Source organism: Dendropsophus ebraccatus, chromosome 4 (genome assembly GCF_027789765.1).
Source record: "Dendropsophus ebraccatus isolate aDenEbr1 chromosome 4, aDenEbr1.pat, whole genome shotgun sequence".
Classification (NCBI taxonomy): Eukaryota; Metazoa; Chordata; class Amphibia; order Anura; family Hylidae; genus Dendropsophus; species Dendropsophus ebraccatus.
In genome coordinates this window covers 123,147,350-123,167,058 of record NC_091457.1, presented here as the reverse complement: position 1 = coordinate 123,167,058, position 19,709 = coordinate 123,147,350, and the positions used below count along the sequence as shown (strand labels likewise).

Here is a 19,709-nt window from a genome sequence, read left to right as displayed (position 1 = left end):
TTATCACTGGCAGCCTTCTCTTCTCTTTAAACATTCTTAATTTCTCTTCCTTACTTCATCACCTCTGAGGTTTGGTGTCCCAACAACAGCTACTATTATAACTACACTGGTAGTTCCATCTATGACAAAGACTATGAAAGTTTTGAAGGTCACATTGCTAAAGTCTGCATTATCTCAACCCTGTATAGTTTGGTCCTCATGTCTGTGAACATGAACATAGTCTATAAGCTCTGCTACAAAGCATGGACTGAGGTATACATAAGGCCAAATAAAGCACATGACGTCTATGTCAATGTAAATTGTGAAAAAAACAACACATTGGAATTAATAGGGTTTACTCACAATAAACATGTATACCACTAGCTCCTTGTAACCCCTACTAACCTCTTCATTAAAGTGTACCAAAGAAAATATGCTATGCCATACAGTACCACGACAGTAACCTGCCAGACAGATGGCTAAATGACAATAATCAATAAACTAAGAATTAAGAGTCCTTTGCTGATTATGACCAGACAGGGATGCTCAATGCCGATAACTGGCCTGTATCAATGAACAGCAACTACATCTTTTGTGTAGGAACTGAAAATATAGGTGGCCGCATGGCTGACTATGAAAAAATTAATAGACAACATAAAGTAATACAGTGATTGCAGAAATGAGCCTTGTGAAGGTTCTGCAAACAAGTGCCGATCTCACTTATTGGCATCCGTTTGCTGTGCTGCATCTATGTAAGAGGGCCATTGTGCAACAGTCTTTTTATATATTTAGGAACCAAGGGTGGGATTAAGGGTGCACTTTGTAGATTCCCAGATTATTTGGGCCAGTGACACCCCTTTTAGTAATGGCAGGTGGTGCACACTAGAGATGAGCAAACTTCAATATTCACCATTACAAGGTCTAAGCAGGAAATTCACCATTACAGGGTCTATGCAGGAAAAAGGGTCCAACTATAGTACTTGTATATCTGTATAGCACTTTTTGTAGAGTTTTATTTTACACACATGCACAAGGTATATATTTGTGTCTCCGGAAAACACCTATGTCATATACACTCTCGCAAGGGTCCAACTATTGTACTTGTATATCTGTATAGCACTTTTTTTTAGAGTTTTATTCTACACACATGCACAAGGTATATATTTGTGCCTCAGGAAAACACCTATGTCATATACACTCTTCCAAGGGTCCAACTATAGTACTTTTTTTGTTATAGCATGTTATAGCACGTTTTTGTTCTGTGCACCCTTTGCTCTCCTATGCCTAATCTTTCTACCTATCTATCTTTCGCCCTCTTTATTTTTCTCTCTCAATCACTATATGTTTCTCCTCTACGCTTTCCTAATAATCTTTTGGTCTTTGCTTTTGTACAATATCTTCTCAGTGCAGCAGCAGCAGCGTTTTGTCACTGACAAGCTCTGTCTCCTTCCTCTCTCTCTGCAGACTGCGTCGTGCGGTCATGTGACCGCTCCTCTTAAAGCAATACCGACGTCACAGGGGGTGAGCTAGTGCAACATCCCTGCTCGTTGGATGTGTTCCAGGCATCATGGGAAGGCGCTTTTCCCACTCAGAACACTTCCTGCTTTTTAAAATGGTGGCTGCCATTTTAGAAAGCAAGAAAAAAAAATTCAGAGCAGACTTCCAAAAATCCGAATCCGACCGGACTCTGACTTTTTGAAACATCTGAACCGGATCCCATATCGGCCAAACCGGTTCGCTTATCCCATTTACACATCATGTGTGGCCATAGTTGGGCAATGTCATTTGATTATATTATTTGGGTGGCCTCAATACATGGTATTGCAGAGGGCATCAACCTAAGGGGGGGCTTAAAAACAACCCTGTAGGTACAGTAAATACAGTAGTTGCAAATTGTGTGGTATATATTTGGCAGGTCATTTTCCACATTCCTGCCAAATGTAGCCTGAGGGGGAACACTGACAGTGGAAAAATGTGTAAAAAAGATAAGACACCTGTGATCTACAAATCTACACTATGGCCCTATTTTGTTTTGAGCTGTAGTAAGGCTCCCATAGATTTCTGTAAGTGCCATATAGAGGTACTATATGAGAGCACACAGAATCCCCTATGATACAAATTGAGCCATTGATATTGCATCTAATACTGTTATTAACATGGAATTGTACAACAGATACAGCAGAGACGTGAACGCATTATAAGAAAATAACATTAGGGTTAAACTATATTCCTTTAATGACGATCATTATTACCCTGGAACATTGTCTGTAATATTCATAAAATTTTTTTATAACAATACTGAAAAGCATATATTTTATGACATAATAACAAACATGGAATACAGAAGCGACTGAGTCATCCAACATTGTATTCTGGGCAGTGACATGCTAGGCTTCTTGTCAATTACTAACATCCTTGAATCAAAAATCCTTGTCCATGAAGACATTACATTCCTGCGTGTTTAGATCGTTCTGGTCTATGAAACAGCTCTACGTGGTAAGATGAATACAACAATACACCCAAGTCCTCATGCCACATGAAACATGTGTGTTGAGTGTTAACACATTACATTATATTTAAAGGGATTTCCAGGATTGCACATTGATGGTCCTGGAAAGGTAATTGATGTGTGATCATTAAGGGGCCCCACCCCTGGAACCACTACTGATTAGCAGAACAAGAAGGTAGTTATGTTCACTGGCATACAATGGGCTCTTCAAAGAGGTACCTGACACAACAAGTAGGGCCCCACAGCAGTACCAGGCACAGCAATATGGACGTATGTGTCGACATCTTAGTACAGAAGGGAGGAGGTTGATGCCTCTTTGTTCTGCTGATCAGCAGTCACAGGTGAGAAGACCACACCACTCCTCCCCTTCCTTACCGGGACATAGCTGGAGGTAGTGCGGAAGTAGCACTTGCACCCTAGTGCTTGAGGGAACTCAAAGATGTCTGTCATATAGGACATTAGTATGATAAATGGCCTATGGTAGATGCCCTCTTATAGAACTTGAATTAGGGTCCAGACTGCCAAGCTATACTTTGGAAGCTCCATGTGAGCCTTAAAAGGGTTGTGTGAGGAGCAGATGGTGGCTCAAGTCTTCTGCTCCCCAGCACTAACTCCCTGTATGTCCATATCTCATTAAGTACCTTCAGAGACTGGAGCAGGTGAGTGTATATCCTGATCATTGTAAGCGGGTAAAACCATGCCTACATACAATGTCTATTAGCTGCACAAGGGACTGCGACTTTCCATCTATGATGACAGTCATGGTCCAGCTGGATTTTAAATCCTATTCTTTGCTATGTATTTCACTACTTTGTTGTTTAGTATAAATCAAGCGTTCTAATTCCTGTCTTCTTCAAATTTACATATGTCCTTCACATGATCATGTAAAAAAATATTACTGTATCTGAACACAATTGGACATGTGATTCATGGTACCCTATTAAAGACATTACATACGAAGATCAGAAGAAGATTAATCACTATTGTTGTTCTGGCTGTTCCCCAAAGGAAAATATTGGGAGGAATTTATAAACGATTTTTACGTGAGATGTGGGGAACATAGGGAAACATTTAGGTTGCACAAGTAGCCGACCAAGTATCACCAGGGAGCTCTAGACCTAAACCTGGTTTGGCTCAAGTCTCCCCCTTATGATGGGGTCATCTTTGCTGTGCGTAACATTACTATGCAACAGCCCAATCACTTTCCTTCATGATCAACCAAGTCTTTTCACATGTTGAGGTCATATAGCAATTTTATTTTGTTGCCAATTTTTTTTGCAGCCAATCACACATAGTATTTCTGTCAGTCTTTTTTTTTTTTTTTTACCAAAACCAGGAGTAGAACTGACAGGGCAAAATTATAATGGAAACATTTGCAGTTTTCTGTGTTTTCAACCCACTCCTGGTTTTGGAATGAAAAAAGACTGACATAAATACTATGGGGGACATTTATGAAGTCCAGCGTTTTTTCCGTCGGGCTTACAAATGTCCCCGCAGCTCCGGAGCTCAGGGGATTTATGTAGAGGCGCACTGCCTTTACATAAATCCCGATCGCATGGAGCCCGTCCGTGCGAAAATTTTGAAATTTTGAAGGTTTCAGTATCATTTTTCCACGGAAAAAATTATAAATGCTGCGCACGCAGAGGCCGTGCCCCCCGTAATGCCCCTCTCCGCCGCACTGGCGAAGGTGGCGCAGATGGGGCAGATGCAAGAAACATATATTTGCAAAAATACCCTTTGCGAATATTTTTAACCGATTTACCCCATCTGCGCCTAAAAAAGGCATAGACGCCTTTTCATACATGTCCCCCTATGTGTGAACATAGCTAAAAAAAATTACCACAGCCTTTGAAGAATAAAGAACCAACATGTAATGCAACATCAAAGCTACTGAAACCGTAAAAATGTTGTTGTCATTGTTCTACAAATAAACACATCAGACGTCACCTAGGAGGTCCGTTAGCCATCTCAGAACCCCTTGCTGACATTTTAATATTTTAATGGTAAGAGGACAGATCCCCTTTGTATCTTTTCAGGGTCACATACTGGAAGTAAAACCCACAGCTGCTCCATCTGAAAATTTTACAAGGTTGTATTTTCCAAAGGACGCTAAGCCATTGTTTCTCAGAAAGGGCACATGTTTATTTAGCTGCGCAAACATGCACTGTGTCTGTCGTAAGTCAAACAACCTCTCGGAAGTGTTCATTTGTCTGGGTTTGCAAAAAGTCCATTATACTGCGCGCTTGTAAAAGAGAAAACGCAGATATCACTGCTTAAGCTAACACTATTCTATATACACAATGCTCCACTTTAAATCTGTAAACCATAAGGCCAAGTTTATTCAGTATAAACATGCAGACATTCTTAAGGTCTCCTGTCTTTTACATATTTAACGGTGGAACTAAGAGTTTTCATCTTTAATCACTTTCTCTACTAAGGGCAGCAGCCTTTGTAATTTTACGTATACTGGATATTGCCCTAACACAGTATTTAAAGGGGATATTATGTTGTCTGCTATGTGGTCCCATGAAAATATACTGAACATAGTGTGTACTGCTACTATAATCTATTGGGGCACCTAGCATCAAAGAAGGTCTCAGTTCTTCTGCAGTACCACCAGGGCTGTATTTACCACTAGTCTCCCATCTCCCGTTCAGACTTGCCAGTAAATCTGGTGTCTTTTCAAGGCGGGTGGGGGTGTGTGGTATGGTGCTATTGGTCAGGTTTGGTGTGGTGGGGTTATCCAGTCACAGTATGGCGGTATTGTTCAGGTCTGATGTGGTGGTGTTAAATTTGACGCCTCGAGTTATTACCTACAAATCTACCAATCATGATGCTAATTGGTGAGTGAGGATGGGGCGTCTTCAGGTTTAGTGCCTAGGGCAGCAGCAGCTGGTAATACGGCCCTGAGTTCCACTAAAGGGAGAATCTAGAATGACGTGAAACCAATGGGCTGTAATGGGACCATGTACTGTGTAGATGGGCCTCTCTATTCGGAAAGGTCTCAACTAAAGTACTATGTGGTAAGTCCATCTCACCATATAGATGTGCTCTTGCACTCAAGCACGGGTCATCCCCTGGTCCAGGTAGAAATTTCGAAGCGTTTTTGCATGGTGACTTTTCTGTAATATCCCAGAATGACCCATAGGGTACCATAGTTAAAATGCTTATTATTCTAACCCAGACAGCCTGGATAATTAATATAGAATAAGTATAACTATATGGTGAGGCAAGTGTTACTGGTAAGAAGTAATCTCTATGTATTAGCAGGTGTGATTTCTAATGCCCAACCCCTTGGTTTTTGGAGAGATATGCCAGTGCAAGAGCAGACTGGTGGCCGCTTATCCTTCCCCATAGAGAACACTTGAACATTTAACCATACCGATACTTCATATGTATGAGGAAGAGATAACTGTCTGCTGAATCAAGGTTCGGCAGACAGTTATTGAGGGTGTTAGACAGTTCTCTAAAGAAGAAGTAGACAGTTGTAAGTAATCTGAGCCAATGCGTACTGTATGTTATTTTATCTGTCATTGACTGGATGCAAGTTTATGGAAGATTGATTATTTAGATTGTGTTGTGATTACCTTCTGTGCTAGGGAAAACAGAGCTGCTCCCTTCCATTTGTGGAGAGAGCAATACCAATGGATGCTAAGACCGAATATACTAAAAATGGCGTGGAGCTGGGAGACCTTTCTCTACACATTTTTCTATACTTGTTAGGTGTCAACTTTTTTTTACAGTTTCAATACCTTTAAGTTGCCATTTTGATGACATAACTTGTTTACTTTGAATGCTAAGCTAAGCCGCTCAATAAAACAATGTATTAAAGATAGATGAAGAACAGACGTGTTATTTAAAGTTTATTTTGACTAATTGTTTCCTCAAAGACTTGTCTTACATACAGCAGACATAACCTTTTTGTTAATACTGTCCGTTTAATACCTATATACATTTACTGCTGAGGTACAGTCACAACCTTTGAATCGTCTTGGGATACTGTCAGAACAAATTGCATTATTCTTCAAATCCTTACACCCAAAACAGGAGTTCAATATATTACAAACATTTTTTTTTTCATAAAGTGCCTTTGAACCAAATATATATATTTATATATGTATGTATATATAAACAGATAATAAACTTTGCGAATATGAAAAATATACAGTGAAGCTGGCACTGAACTCCGTGGTCACATAATTTACAAAATGCGATTATTATGATAATTTTACATATTTGTACAACCCCTAAAGCATATGTATATCTGAATATGCTACATGTATAAAACATAAGAAATAGCACCAAATAAAATTTCTGCACTTAAGCAAAATATATATATATATATATATATATATATATATAAAATGACACAATGTCTACAGTCTAAAAAGAAAAAAATAGAATAAAAATGCAACACCTAATACAATCTTATTTTAACAATTACATATAAAGCTGAATCTGTAACATCAAACAATATACATTATTAAACATTATTTAACACAAAAACTGTAACTTTGGTTAAAAAAGCATAAACAACAAAAAATTAACACTTTATAAGAAAAGACAGTTTGTTGTAGAATGTGATATTTTCTGTACAATAAATATTTTAAATATGAATATCCATTAGAATATTTCATACATGTTTTAAGTAATATTGTATGTTGGAAGATTTATAACTTTATGCGCATTTTATAAAAAAAAAAAAATACAATAAGAATAATTAAAAAAGAAAATAAAAAATAGCATTTAGGTACACGTCCCTTTGTTGCACGGATTGATTCTCTCACTCATACTCAAGTACTCCTTGATGGACAACTAAAAGTAATAACTTGGAGGTAAATATTTCTTAAAGCATAATTAAAGTGTGAAATAATAAAAAAAAGAATGGCTGACATTATTGAAAATAATAGAATTTTCACATTAGTTTTATTTAAAATGGTGATTCTATTTTTTACCTAATTAAAGGGGTACACTGGTATTAAAAATTTCTTTTAAATGAACTGGAGTCAAAAAGTTATACAGATTTGTAATTTACTAATCTTTAAAGGGAATCCGTCAGCTCCCGGGCACTACTTAAGGTGTTGACAGTGTGTAGTTGGCAGTCTGTAGCTGGCAGTTCCCGAGTAAGCATGGTGCCTTTTTGGTAATTTTCCGTGCAGTGGATTATGTACAATCTTATGTCTTCAACTGTCCCAGAGCTGTTGTTTGTGCACTTGTCATGCATCCTCCTCCCTCTTTATAAAAAAATCAATTCTGCCCGACCTCCTGCTTGCTCAGCTGTTAGATTGCAGATCAGTCCTCTGTAGGCAGGTTTCCTCTGTAATGTGTTGGAGCTGTGGTCTAGGGGTAACTCACCTGTCTAGAGACCTGACAGTAGTTCCTTCTCTGGTTCGAATCCCCTGATGGAAATTAGATAGATGTCTTTTTTTTTCCTCATTATTGTATCATTTTTAAGGCTATGTTCACACACAGTATTTTTACTCAGTATTTTAATCAGTATTTTGCAACCAAAACCAGAAGTGGATTGAAAACACTAAAAGGCTATGTTCCCACACTGTTGAAATTGAGTGCATGGCTGTCATTTAATGGCAAATAATTACTGTTTTTTTAAAACAACGTCCGATATTTGCCATTAAATGACGACTCCTAGTTTTGGTTGCAAAATACTGACCAAAATACTGAGCAAAAATACTGTATGTGAACATAGCCTTAAAAATGATACAATAATGAGAAAAAAAAGACATCTATTTAATTTCCATCAGGGGATTCAAACCAGAGAATGAACTACTGGCAGGTCTCTAAACAGGTGAGTTACTTCTAGACCACAGCTCCAACACATTATGGAGGAGAGATTCTTTCAGAGATAACCTGCCTACAGAGGACGGATCTGCAATCTAACAGCTGAGCGAGCAGGAGAATAGACCACTTCCTGCAGGACACACAGCAGCTGATAAGTACTGGAATACTTAAGATTTTTAAATAGAAGTAAATTACAAGTAGTGGAAGACTTAAAAAAAATTTTCAAATCTGTATAAGTTTCTTACATCATTTGATTTAAAATCATTGTTTTTTCCTTCCAGAGTACCCTTTAAATGCTTGAAGGGGTTATAGTGGGGGGTTCAACCACTGGGACCCTCATGATTACAAAAATGTAGATTAATCGTCCCCCAAGTCAATGAAGCAGGAGCGCTCTGTGGGGCTTTGGCAAGCACTGAACTTGGCTTCAAAAATTTCACAGACAGTGAATGAAGTGGAGGCCAAGCATGCTGCTATCACTTAGGGGGAGCAAGCCACTGTCACTCCAGTCACTCAGGTGGACAACTGATTTCCATTCTTGTGATTGGGGGGGTCCAAGCAGCAAGATGCTCACAATTAGCTAGTTATCCCCAATCTGGTGGATATGGGATAATTTTAAACGTGAAATAACCCCTTTAAAGAGGCCTCTCCTGACATGGCTGTTTTACTAACTACCTGTATTCCCCATTAAACAGTAATCCTGATGCAACCAAGTGCTCTGATCACATAGAAAAGTCAAATATAGCACTCTGGGGTCTCATACAACTGTATCATATGGTCTATTAGGGTGGACAGTGTTTAACCGAGTAGGAACACACCCAGTTGTCAATGTATTTATACCTGTCAGATCAACGCTCATTTCCTCCTTGTTCCCCGCTCACTGTCTGTGCTATTACTTTTTAAATTGTCCGTGTGGCCCATAAAAGAGGGAGTGGCCTGCTACCGCCACTCCTATTAGGCAGAGCCATGGACAACAACTGTCTTTATCGTGATTTTAGAATATGCTGAAAGACAATGATGAACGGACCTCTTGCATGCCGGCCGATCGTTGCCTTTCAACATGAGCTGCTACACGAAACGATTATCGGCCAGTAATCAGCCAAGGACAGCCAATAATCGTTTTGTGTAATAGGAACCATAAGAAACAGTGCTTCAGAATAGTTATTCTATGGGGAATACAAGTATTTACTAAAACGGGTATAACAGGAGAAGTTTTTAGCAGATATCACAAGCTACAACCAACTTTCTTTTCTCTAGTGAATATAGCAAATATTCTTCTAAACCATGTTAAATAAATATCCTAATATAGGTCATAAAAATATCCTTGATATTAAGGAGGCTGACCACAGGACTGCACCACTGTACCATGGTTGTTAACAGGTAAACACATTAAAAAAAAATCTAAAATGTAAATCTCTTTATATAAAATATCTACTACTATAGTCAGGCTAACAATAGAGACTGAATATTATCCATAACTTATCAAAAAAATTGTATTTTTGAATTTTTTTGTTGTGCTAGTTATATTGTAGACTGGAAAGCCCTTTACAACAGGAATATTTCATTGTGTATCACAGTTCCACTTAACAGGATGTGGTTGAATGAATTAAAAACGTTTTTTTGTTTGTTTTATAAGAAAAAACTTTTTGAATTTTTTTCTTACAGTAAATAAAAAGAAAGGATTTACATAATCAAAACTGACAATTGTGGCTAAAACATCACTAAGTGCAGTGTTCAAATAAAAAACAACTTTATACCTATATTATCAAAGACCTTCGTCTTATAAAAATAAATGATGGCTAGAATTCCATTTGTCATTAGTAAACAAGAAAAAAAAAGAATACTTATGGTCATACCGAGCTCCAAGGACCTGTATTCCAAGCAGTATCTGGAGGACAACTATGAGTGTTACATTGTTCGCGGTCTGGGGGTTTATCCAGTATCTCGCAGCTGAGATCATTGAATCGCTCTCCATTAGGTCTCTGACATATGACAAGTCTTGTCCTTGTTCCAGAACCACATTTTTTTGAGCACTGGAAATGGAAGTATGGAACATTTTTTAATAACTTTAATACATTTGTCAGACCTGAAATAAAGGCCGGGGCTGAAGCACTAGAGGGAGGGAATTCCCTCCCCTCTATGACGCGGCTCCATTCATTCTAAATGAGCCGCATCCTAGAGGGGCGGGGGATTCCTCCCACTGGGGGTGGGCCGGCCCGCTCCCAGTGCTTCAGCCCTGGCCCGGGGGCTGAACGGCTGGACAGGGGCTGGACGCCGTGGATAGGACGGCGCCGTACACGGGAACTGGGCTGTGGTTCAAAAAACGGACCGTGGCTCCGGCTTCCCCGTAATGGAGCCGTTCTATCCATGGGTCATATTAAAGAGAATGTACCTGATCGTACATCCTCTTTAATAACTGTTGGCAGAATGATCGTTCGGCTAAAAGTTATCTCTCCCATTCTCCCCTTACACATAAACCTTTGGCATTCTCTGTCGGTGGAGACTCGGTAAGCCCCTCATACACCTTATAATGTTGGGCAAATTCATCGCTGACTTTTGTATGTGTAGGAGGACATTGTATGAAGTGTCTGTATTATATACCCAACTACAATATGTTCAACATTTGATATAAAAATAAACCTTTATCAAAGTCAGTGGAATTAGAAAAAGACATTTATCTACTCAATAAAAAAAGAAATCTTTAATTTATCTAGATAGAACTAATTGAATTTACCTCCCCCCAGTTGCCAAATGCCCACTGAGGGCAAGGTCCAGATTCACACGGCCGCTGCTCAGCAGGTTTGCTTCGCTCATCACAATTAGTAGCGGGATACCCATTTTCATCTTGGCAAACCACCACACGTCGCAGGAATCCACCAGCACATGTGCTAGAACACTAGAATGTAAATATGACATATTGATTATATTGGACAAATAACCTATTCATCATCAGTGAACTTAGTTACTTGGACAATGCCCTTTGTATTTATAACCTTATTGTCAACAAATGCAATTAAATGGAGGTTGAGGAACCTAAACTCAATTTCTTGTCAATGGTTCTTATCAATGGTTTATGAACACCAGGGCCAGTTTAATTGAATATGTGCCCCTGGGCAAAAGTTAGATGAGATCCCCTGGTTGATTTAAGTTTGTAAAAAAAAAAAGAAAAAGGATAATACCCCAATAACACTCCCATTCAACCAATCAGTGTTTACACAGTACCACCATACAGTATAAAATAATACTATCATATGTTGCCCACATTCTTAGCCTGTCTGTTTTAGCAAATACATGCAATGCCCATTAAATAACAATTTTGGGTCATCTGTTTGTAAAGCTCTGTGATGTTCCATTCCTCTATAATCTTAAAAGAGTCTTTGACTGAATAACCAACTGGGTGTTAACAATTTAGGGTGTGTCCCTACCCTGTCTGACACTATCCAATCAGAGCTGACAGTGGTAGACAGTGTAGTAACACCCCCCCAACTGCTAACACCCAGTTGGTTATTGAATCATACATTTCTAGAATAGCCAAGGAACAACACATCACAGAGCTATAAGGAAAGATGAAAATTGTTTTTTTTTATGGACATTAGACGCATGTGCTAAAACAGACCAACCAGGAGTGGTGACATGTCCTCTTTAACAGTCTAAGTTTTAAATCTAGGAAAAGATGTTTAATCTCTAATGTATTACATAAGTTAATATGGGAAAGAAAACAATAAAACAAGGAAAGTGAAGGTGATAATTATCCCATCTCAGAGAAGAGTGAAGACATTTTACAGTAGAGATAGGGAACCTTCCGACCTTCAGCTGTTGCAAAACTACAGTTCCCATCATGCCTGGACAGCCAAAGCTAAGCTTGAGGGCTAAAGGTTCTCCACCCCTGTCACAGCCTTTTCTCTGACAAATAGGTATAATACTTAAAACATAAGTAGAACAAGAATCAACATTAACTACAAGTGAAAACAAAAATATTGTGGTCCATATAACATTCATCATGGTAGATAATGTCTTCAACTTACTGCTCCCCATGGACCTACTCTCCACTGACTTCCACTTGACCCAGGAGAACGACCATTGTTCCTGTTTAAGATGGCCAGTGTTGGGTTTGATCTAACTCTTTGGTCTACGTTTGTGAGAGGATGAATGGGCTTTCCGTAGTCATGGTTGACATAATGACAAGGGGACGTTGAACACTCTTGCTCGGTCTGTGGACTGTCCTCCGGATCACACTCGGTATTATCAAATGACTGACCAAGGAAATCGACACAAGCCACTTGTCTCACAGCCTTCCCCTGACCGCAGGTCACTGAGCACTGTAGTCAAAATAGAAGAACACAATTTATCTTTATTTTGGCAAGTACCAAAAAGATATATATTTACAATACATTATTTTAAAGCATATTAACTGCATGACAGACATGACTTAGTCCAGTGATATTGTAGCCCAGCAGTAAACTGGAATTTAATGCACCATGGTCTAAAATATGTTACTATCCTGGGACTAATGGCCCTATTACACAAAATGATTATCGGCCATTACAGGCGATAATCTTCTGGTGTAATAGAAGACAACGATCAGCCGACAGCTATCCTTTATGGGCTGCCCGGATGATCTAGTAATCACCTGGGCCACCCGCTCGCTGCCAATTTGTGTAATAGCATCAGCAGCGAGCGGGGAATGAGGAACAAGCGAGCGCTGACAGCCTCTCCATCACCCTGTGTAATAGGGACATAAGAGGAAGGGTTTAATGGTTTGCCTGATTGAAAAAAACCCTGTAAATTCAATAGCCTATTAGGCCATTATAAGGTACTGTAATTGAGGAGGGAGACCTCTATTGGTTAACTACCATAGAGAATAGCTGAAAAGTACATCTTTTCCTGGAGGACCTGTATTCTAACAAACCCTTCTTACAAATGGATTGTAAAATGTGGACAATTCCTTTAAGGCCACGACCTCACAACATCTTTTTTGGCAGTTTGCAAAACATAACAGCCATTATTTCAAAACAACAGCTGTTATTCCAGAATGGATTTTGCTTTGAAATAGCGGCCTTTATTTGGATCTGAAACAGTGACATTGTGTAGTTGAGGCCTAAAGGTGATTTTTGATCTCCTTTAATTTAGATGCTAACTGTAATTTTGTTGTATAAGAAGCTGACATTTTCCATGTGATTTACTTACGGAACTCCATTCCAATGCTTTCCATTGTCCGCATGGAGTCACTGTACACACTTCAGTGGCTAATGGCTTTGGCAGGTGGGAACAAGCTGCTTCATCCGCCACTGCACCCTGCTCATCACGACAACTGACATATCGCATTCTGTTCCCTTTACCACAAGTTGCTGAGCACTAGGAAATATTGAAAAAATCTGTGATTAGGATACAGTCAGAATAATTTCCCCAGGTGCTTCAAGCAAAACTCAACCTTTTGTTGAATATTTTTTTTGTTTGTTTGCTTTTACTTCTGAACATTTGATGAGTGGGTACGAGAGCTCGTTTTACAGTATTCTGCTATGTTGGTAATCTTCCTCATGTAACATATCCCTATAAATTATAAGAATAGGGGAATGTTCACACAATGTGTATTGTATACACATTTTGGCTTTGTTCCCGAAATGTCCCCCTAGTTATAATGAGGGAGTTGTGATTACAAGAAGACAGCTGCCTTTACCTGTTATGTTCCCGAAGTGGAAACATAGCCATAGCCTTAGCCCAGGGGAGTAACTAGAAATGGCTGAGCCCCATAACAAACTTTTGATTGGGCCCCCCTGACTGGCAACTAACCTGTCAAGTGTAGTCATAATCTTTAACATTTGCAGCAACCTGAAGGCCCGCTCGACCACTAGGTGCTGCAAATCAAGACAGCTCAGGTGGTCTAGTGTATCGCAGGAACGGGCCACTGGGCCTGCTTATGTGATAGCAGTCGCTATTGCGCAAGTTAAGGGGGTACTCCAGCAGGGGGCACTTTTTCAAGGGACGAGGTGGCTGAGGGAAAAGACGTCCACTAACCTCCCCGGTTCCAGCGGTGGATCCCGCATCGCGGCGCTCCGGTGCCTGGTTCTCAGCCGCTTCCCGGTGTCAAACGCGGCCCGAGACGTGACGTCTCAGGTCCGCTCAGCCAGTCAGTGAAGGAGGCAGGATCCGTTTTAAGTCCGCTCAGATCCCTCCTCCTTCACTGACGGGCTGAGCGGACCTGAGACGTCACGTCTCGGGCCCGTGTCAGACACCAGGAAGCGTCCAGGAACCGGCCACCGCAGCGCCGAGATGCGGGACCCACCGCCGGCTCCCAGCGAAAAAGTACCCCCCCGCTGGAGTACCCCTTTAAGCCCCTGCCTTACCCCCTACCTATTCCTTTGATGCATTTTTATGTACACCAAAAGGAAAAACTCAATAAAGACCCAAAGCAAAATAAATAAAAAGGTCCAATAATGGCCTCATTGGCCTCAAGAGGATTTACCTGATTTTTGGGAATCAAAAAGCTTTAATAGAGAAATGGATTAAACAGAAGCCAGACATTAATTTCCTACTTTAGTCCATTCAAAAAGATCCCATTAGGTAGAAGCCTGTTTGTGGCCCTACGTTTCCATTATCGCATTGTGATTGCCATAACATCTTAATTTTTATGTAGTTATATTAGGGCTTTTTTTATGTCAGATAAATTGTATTTTTGGCACCACTTTGGGGTACATATAGCTTATTAGTGGAATTTTATATCATTTTTGGAAGGTTTTAAGTTCATGAATGGTGTGCACTCTACTGAGATGGAATATATGGAAGAGAATGGTCTCCCGAGTCTCCCTCATGTTCAATCAAGAGCATATACAATAATTTTAAACCTAAAGTAAGGAATGATTGTGGATTTCTGAAATGCGTTGAGCGTCTACTGTTACGGCTTTTAATGTTTATAAATTCTGAATATTATTCTTGTTTTTCGCACCCGTGTATTGATTTTTAATGCTATTGAAATAACTTAGACAAGATATTCCTGGATATAGAAATGTCACCTAAAAGTCTCTATCCCTACATATCCTTTAAATTATAATCCCAGTTATTTCATCTACCAAATCAGCCGTATTTATACTGTAAACCTGCCTAAGCGCTCATTATGTTTAGCATTTTCTCTTTATTTCCTGTTTGTATTTAGGCATTAGTTTTAGGGATTTGTTTTTATGCTGTTTACCATGTGGTATAAATGTAATGCAATAAATGTGCTATGTGTGCTATGACTGGGATAACGCTAATCCTGACTGTTTAACCCCTTAGCTGCCATGGTTAATAGTGCAATTATATTTATGTTCCCACAACGGGTGTCATTTTGGTGCTAAAATGCAGCTGTTTGCTGCCTTGCTTTGCTGCCAAGATAACAACCATCATAAATGGGAGCAACCACACAATGGGAACATAGCCTATTATAGAAGTCACAGAAAAGTAGATTCATATTCCTACTTATTAATTATTATGTAGGGGTTTTATTGCTTTTACACAACAAAAATGCCATAGAAAAGGCTGGAATAGTTTTAACTGTTTTTATGCTCTAGTTTTACCATATACATTTTAGACTATGTTCACACACCATCAAAATGACGGCAGTTTTTATTGGACGGACATTATTTAAGTGCAAATAACGGCTGTTATTTTGTAACAACAGCTTTTATTGTACAAATAACAGTCATTGTTATAAAGTAATTATATAATAATAATAATAATAATAATAATAATAATTTGCCATGTGATAAAAACTGCCGTCATTTTGGCGGCATGTGAACATAGTCACAATTTATATGTTAAAACTAAAGCATAAAAACAGTTAAAACTATTCCAGCCTTTTCTATGGCATTTTTGTTGTGTAAAAGCAATAAAACCCCTACATAATAATTATGGTAGCCAAGAAGACCAGTACAGCAGGCAGTACCCACCTGGGACCGCCCAATGATTTGGTGGTTCAGGCACCCTTTAATAAACGTTTTACCAAATGATAGGTTAATTTTTTTCTTTTCACTACCGCTAGCGAGGTCCATTTTTCAAAACGACACCTGGTTCCCTTGCTCGGTGATCCCCAGTGTAACAATATCCCTTCCCCCATTAACGCGCCTCAATTAAAATCGACTGGCCATGTCACTGAGGGGAAGGAATATTGGTACACTGCAGCCGCCAGGGCTGCTTCTATAGAACGGCCAGATGTACATAAAGAAACCGTTGCTGTGCACGGGAACTGGGCAGCGTTTTGAAAAATGGACCATGCCACTGGGATCTCTGCGCTGTAGTAGGGTAGTGAAAAAAAAATTAGCTTATGAAATGGTATGTTCGCTTTAAACCATAAGTTATTTGTATTTGAAAATGGTGCTATTGAAGTATATAACTCTTCCAGTAAAAAAACAAAAACAAGTACTCATGACATGAAACTATCTCTATGAAAATAGAAATGTTATGACAAAAGAAATTAATAACTGGCTTGGAGGGTGAGATGGAGAAGACCAATCCTATGTATGTCACGCAAACCACTTCCAAACCTGATAGACAATTTAATGGAGCTGTTTTATTAGGAACAGTTGTACATTAATTTTTGTAAATGCAGCACATGATACATCATAAACATAAGTCATCTGTGTTTATTGGTGATCATGAGCTGGATTACGTAACACTCACATAGATGTTAAATATGATTAATGTTCAACATCAGGAGCCAGCCTGCTTAAACACTGGTAAGGCCGTAATGATAGCATTTCATTTATAAAAGGTCAAATCCATAGACTAAGCTTAAGACATTCACAGATGGCTCGAGAACATCACGTTTATGAATCAGAAAATAAACCATAAAATGATAGAATAAATCAACCATATCTGGGGGGGGTGCAGCAGAATTAAGCAAGGATCAGTGAGGACAGCAAGGACGCAGATACAGGGAGTAAAATGCATTAGTAAAATATACTTACTGGTGTCCAAGAGCCAAATCTCCACTGTGTCTTGCTGTGGACGATCTGTTTGGTTTCAGGAATGCCGGGGCATGCAGCTGTTTCACAGTCCTGTCAAAATCAGTTTGGTTTGTTAGGCAGCTTCCTCTCCATAATTAATGCCTTTTTGATCTGGTTGCTAAAAGGCAATGTTCAAGGTGGGTTTGCAGATTTTGGACACTCTACGGTTCAGGATACACAAGTGGGGCCAAGCCGAGGGTATGTGTGCTTGCCATTTTCATGGACTAACTCTTGGGTGGGCACATAGCATATGACTTTTGTACAAGAACGATATATGGGCCTCTTGCCTTCCTATTGCTAACTTCTCTGACTTCCTTTGTATAAGCTAAGGAAGCATTGGGAGAATTTGAGAGTGAAGGGGAAACATGAGTATGGGAGTATGCACTATAAATAAGAATGCTAGTCATAGGTGATAGGGCTAGTAAATGAGCGGCAATTTTTAAAGGGTACCTGTCATTATAACTTTCAAAATCTGAACCAAAAGCAGATGTAATATAAAGCAAGTCTGCAATTTACATTCATTATTTTTTTTTTTGTTATCATGGAGAACACGGCGCTTCCTGTTTTCTGATGTCTGAGCACTCACAGAGAAGGCAGTCATGTGGCTGATGGACACATTGAGTCCTTATTCTCTGTACTGGCTGGAATTCCTGTGTTTAGTCTGTTTTTTTTTTTTTTTTCCGACCAGCACAAGTAAGAAAATCTGCCTTCAGGAGACTGAACCTGGATTTCTGGTAAGTTCAGCTTTGTTATAAAGCACGATAACAACAAAAATAATGAATGTAAATGGCAAACTTGCTTTATATCACATCTGTTGGTTTAGACAACGACAGTGACACTTTAAGCTTTAATTCCATGGGTGAGCGTGCTGGGGGCTGCCTTGGGCATAAAGAAAACTTGCCATCCCTGTTTACTTGTTTACTAATTGCCATGCAAACATATAGTAGTTGTATTAAAGCCAATTTAGAGGAATAATGTGAAGTTCTTTGACCCAATGCAAAATCTATAAAGGGTTGCCAAGTATAAAATCACTGGCCTTCCATTGGGCAAGAGGCAGTCTTGGCACCTTGGCATCAAGGTTTTGACTTGAATAGACCCTCTACATGGCCTTGGAGAGTGTTTGTGGGGAAAAGTAGAGGGATGCCAGGTCTACATTGATCTGTTCCAGAGAACTATAAGGGCTGTATTTACATACTGTGTTATAAAACATGTATATATATCTAGACTGTACTGCAATCATCAAGCTTCTTTATCTTATATATATGGAGTCTGCAACTATAAACATGTTGTGCCACTATGAATTAAAAAAGGAAAAGTTTTTCCACTTAAACTAACGCAGTCTGCAACTTTTTTTTTAAAGGAAGGACATTTAAACATCAATGTATACAATATGCACTTCCCTTGTGCAGATCATCGCTCCCTATTTTTTTCTGCCAATACAAGAACTCTCACCTGAGTGTTTGTAGGTCGGCTCGCTGCATTGCAGTCATTGTCATGCACCACAGCTCCATATGCACCCACAACGCATTTCACAGCTCTCATCTGATAACCATTTCCGCACGAAGCTGTACACTAGACATGAAAATACAGCTGTATTGATTATACCTGTAAGACATTGCTTAGACAACTCGCAGCCCTGTAAGACAATGCTTAGGCAGTTAGCAGTTTATGAGAATCTACAACTTTTTCCCTACTTGAAACATTTCTTTTGAAATTGAGGTCAACTCGCTCACCTACGGATTAAACATGCCTGGTATAATGCCTTTCAATGTAGAAGTAAATAGGGGGAAAGTGCAAATGACTATAAACATTTTCAGATGGTTTTTGCCTACACAGCCTTAATGTCTCCAACCGCCTCCAACAAGTCAATAAAAAAAATCACATTATAATATAAATCTATTTGCATTCATGCAAATAGCTTTAAAACAACTTTGTACAAGCTAAGGTGATACACTACATGAGGATACTCAACATTGTTTTTCTATCGAGCAAGTCAAAATGTCAAGGCAGTATTGTATATTATTATTCCAGTGCATTATGCTTGTCTTATATTATTGTTGTACTCAATGTACTAAGAACTTGAAAGATGAAAAAGACAAATGCATTATATATATATATATATATCTGTGTGTGTGTGTGTTAAGAAGCTATGAAAAGACTATACCTGCCCCCATGGGCCAACTTGCCATGATGCACATTCCTGCTGCTGACAAGTCTGCACTGATACAGGCTTAGTCTCTGGATCACAAACTCTGTCATTTACTCGGTTTTCTCCAAACTGGCACCAGGTCTGCCGATGTTTGTGACCCTTTCCACAAGTCACGAGGCACTGCAAGTAAAGTTATGGGTTTTACAATATAATCTCTATATATAACCAAAAAGAGAGACCTAGAAGTGTTGATATGCTGAGATATCATATACCTGATAATGTTTATAAAATTTGGGTT

The 19,709-nt window shown here is 39.2% G+C and overlaps 1 protein-coding gene across 2 annotated transcripts in view; it reads right to left on the bottom strand.

The window, feature by feature from the left end:
• ADAMTS9 (ADAM metallopeptidase with thrombospondin type 1 motif 9) overlaps positions 1-19,709 on the bottom strand; it is a 187,263-nt gene that overhangs the window by 75,636 nt on the left and 91,918 nt on the right. For both annotated transcript variants that reach the window (XR_011362637.1, XM_069966925.1), the window contains exons 22-28: positions 19,427-19,591; positions 18,715-18,834; positions 17,224-17,313; positions 13,472-13,639; positions 12,310-12,603; positions 11,019-11,180; positions 10,141-10,317 (exon numbers count right to left, since the gene is read on the bottom strand). Coding sequence is in view for 1 of the 2 variants with exons in the window: in XM_069966925.1 (XP_069823026.1) it covers positions 10,141-10,317; positions 11,019-11,180; positions 12,310-12,603; positions 13,472-13,639; positions 17,224-17,313; positions 18,715-18,834; positions 19,427-19,591 (1,176 nt within the window). In the remaining variant the exon portion in view is untranslated. The remainder of the gene's footprint in view (positions 1-10,140; positions 10,318-11,018; positions 11,181-12,309; positions 12,604-13,471; positions 13,640-17,223; positions 17,314-18,714; positions 18,835-19,426; positions 19,592-19,709) is intronic.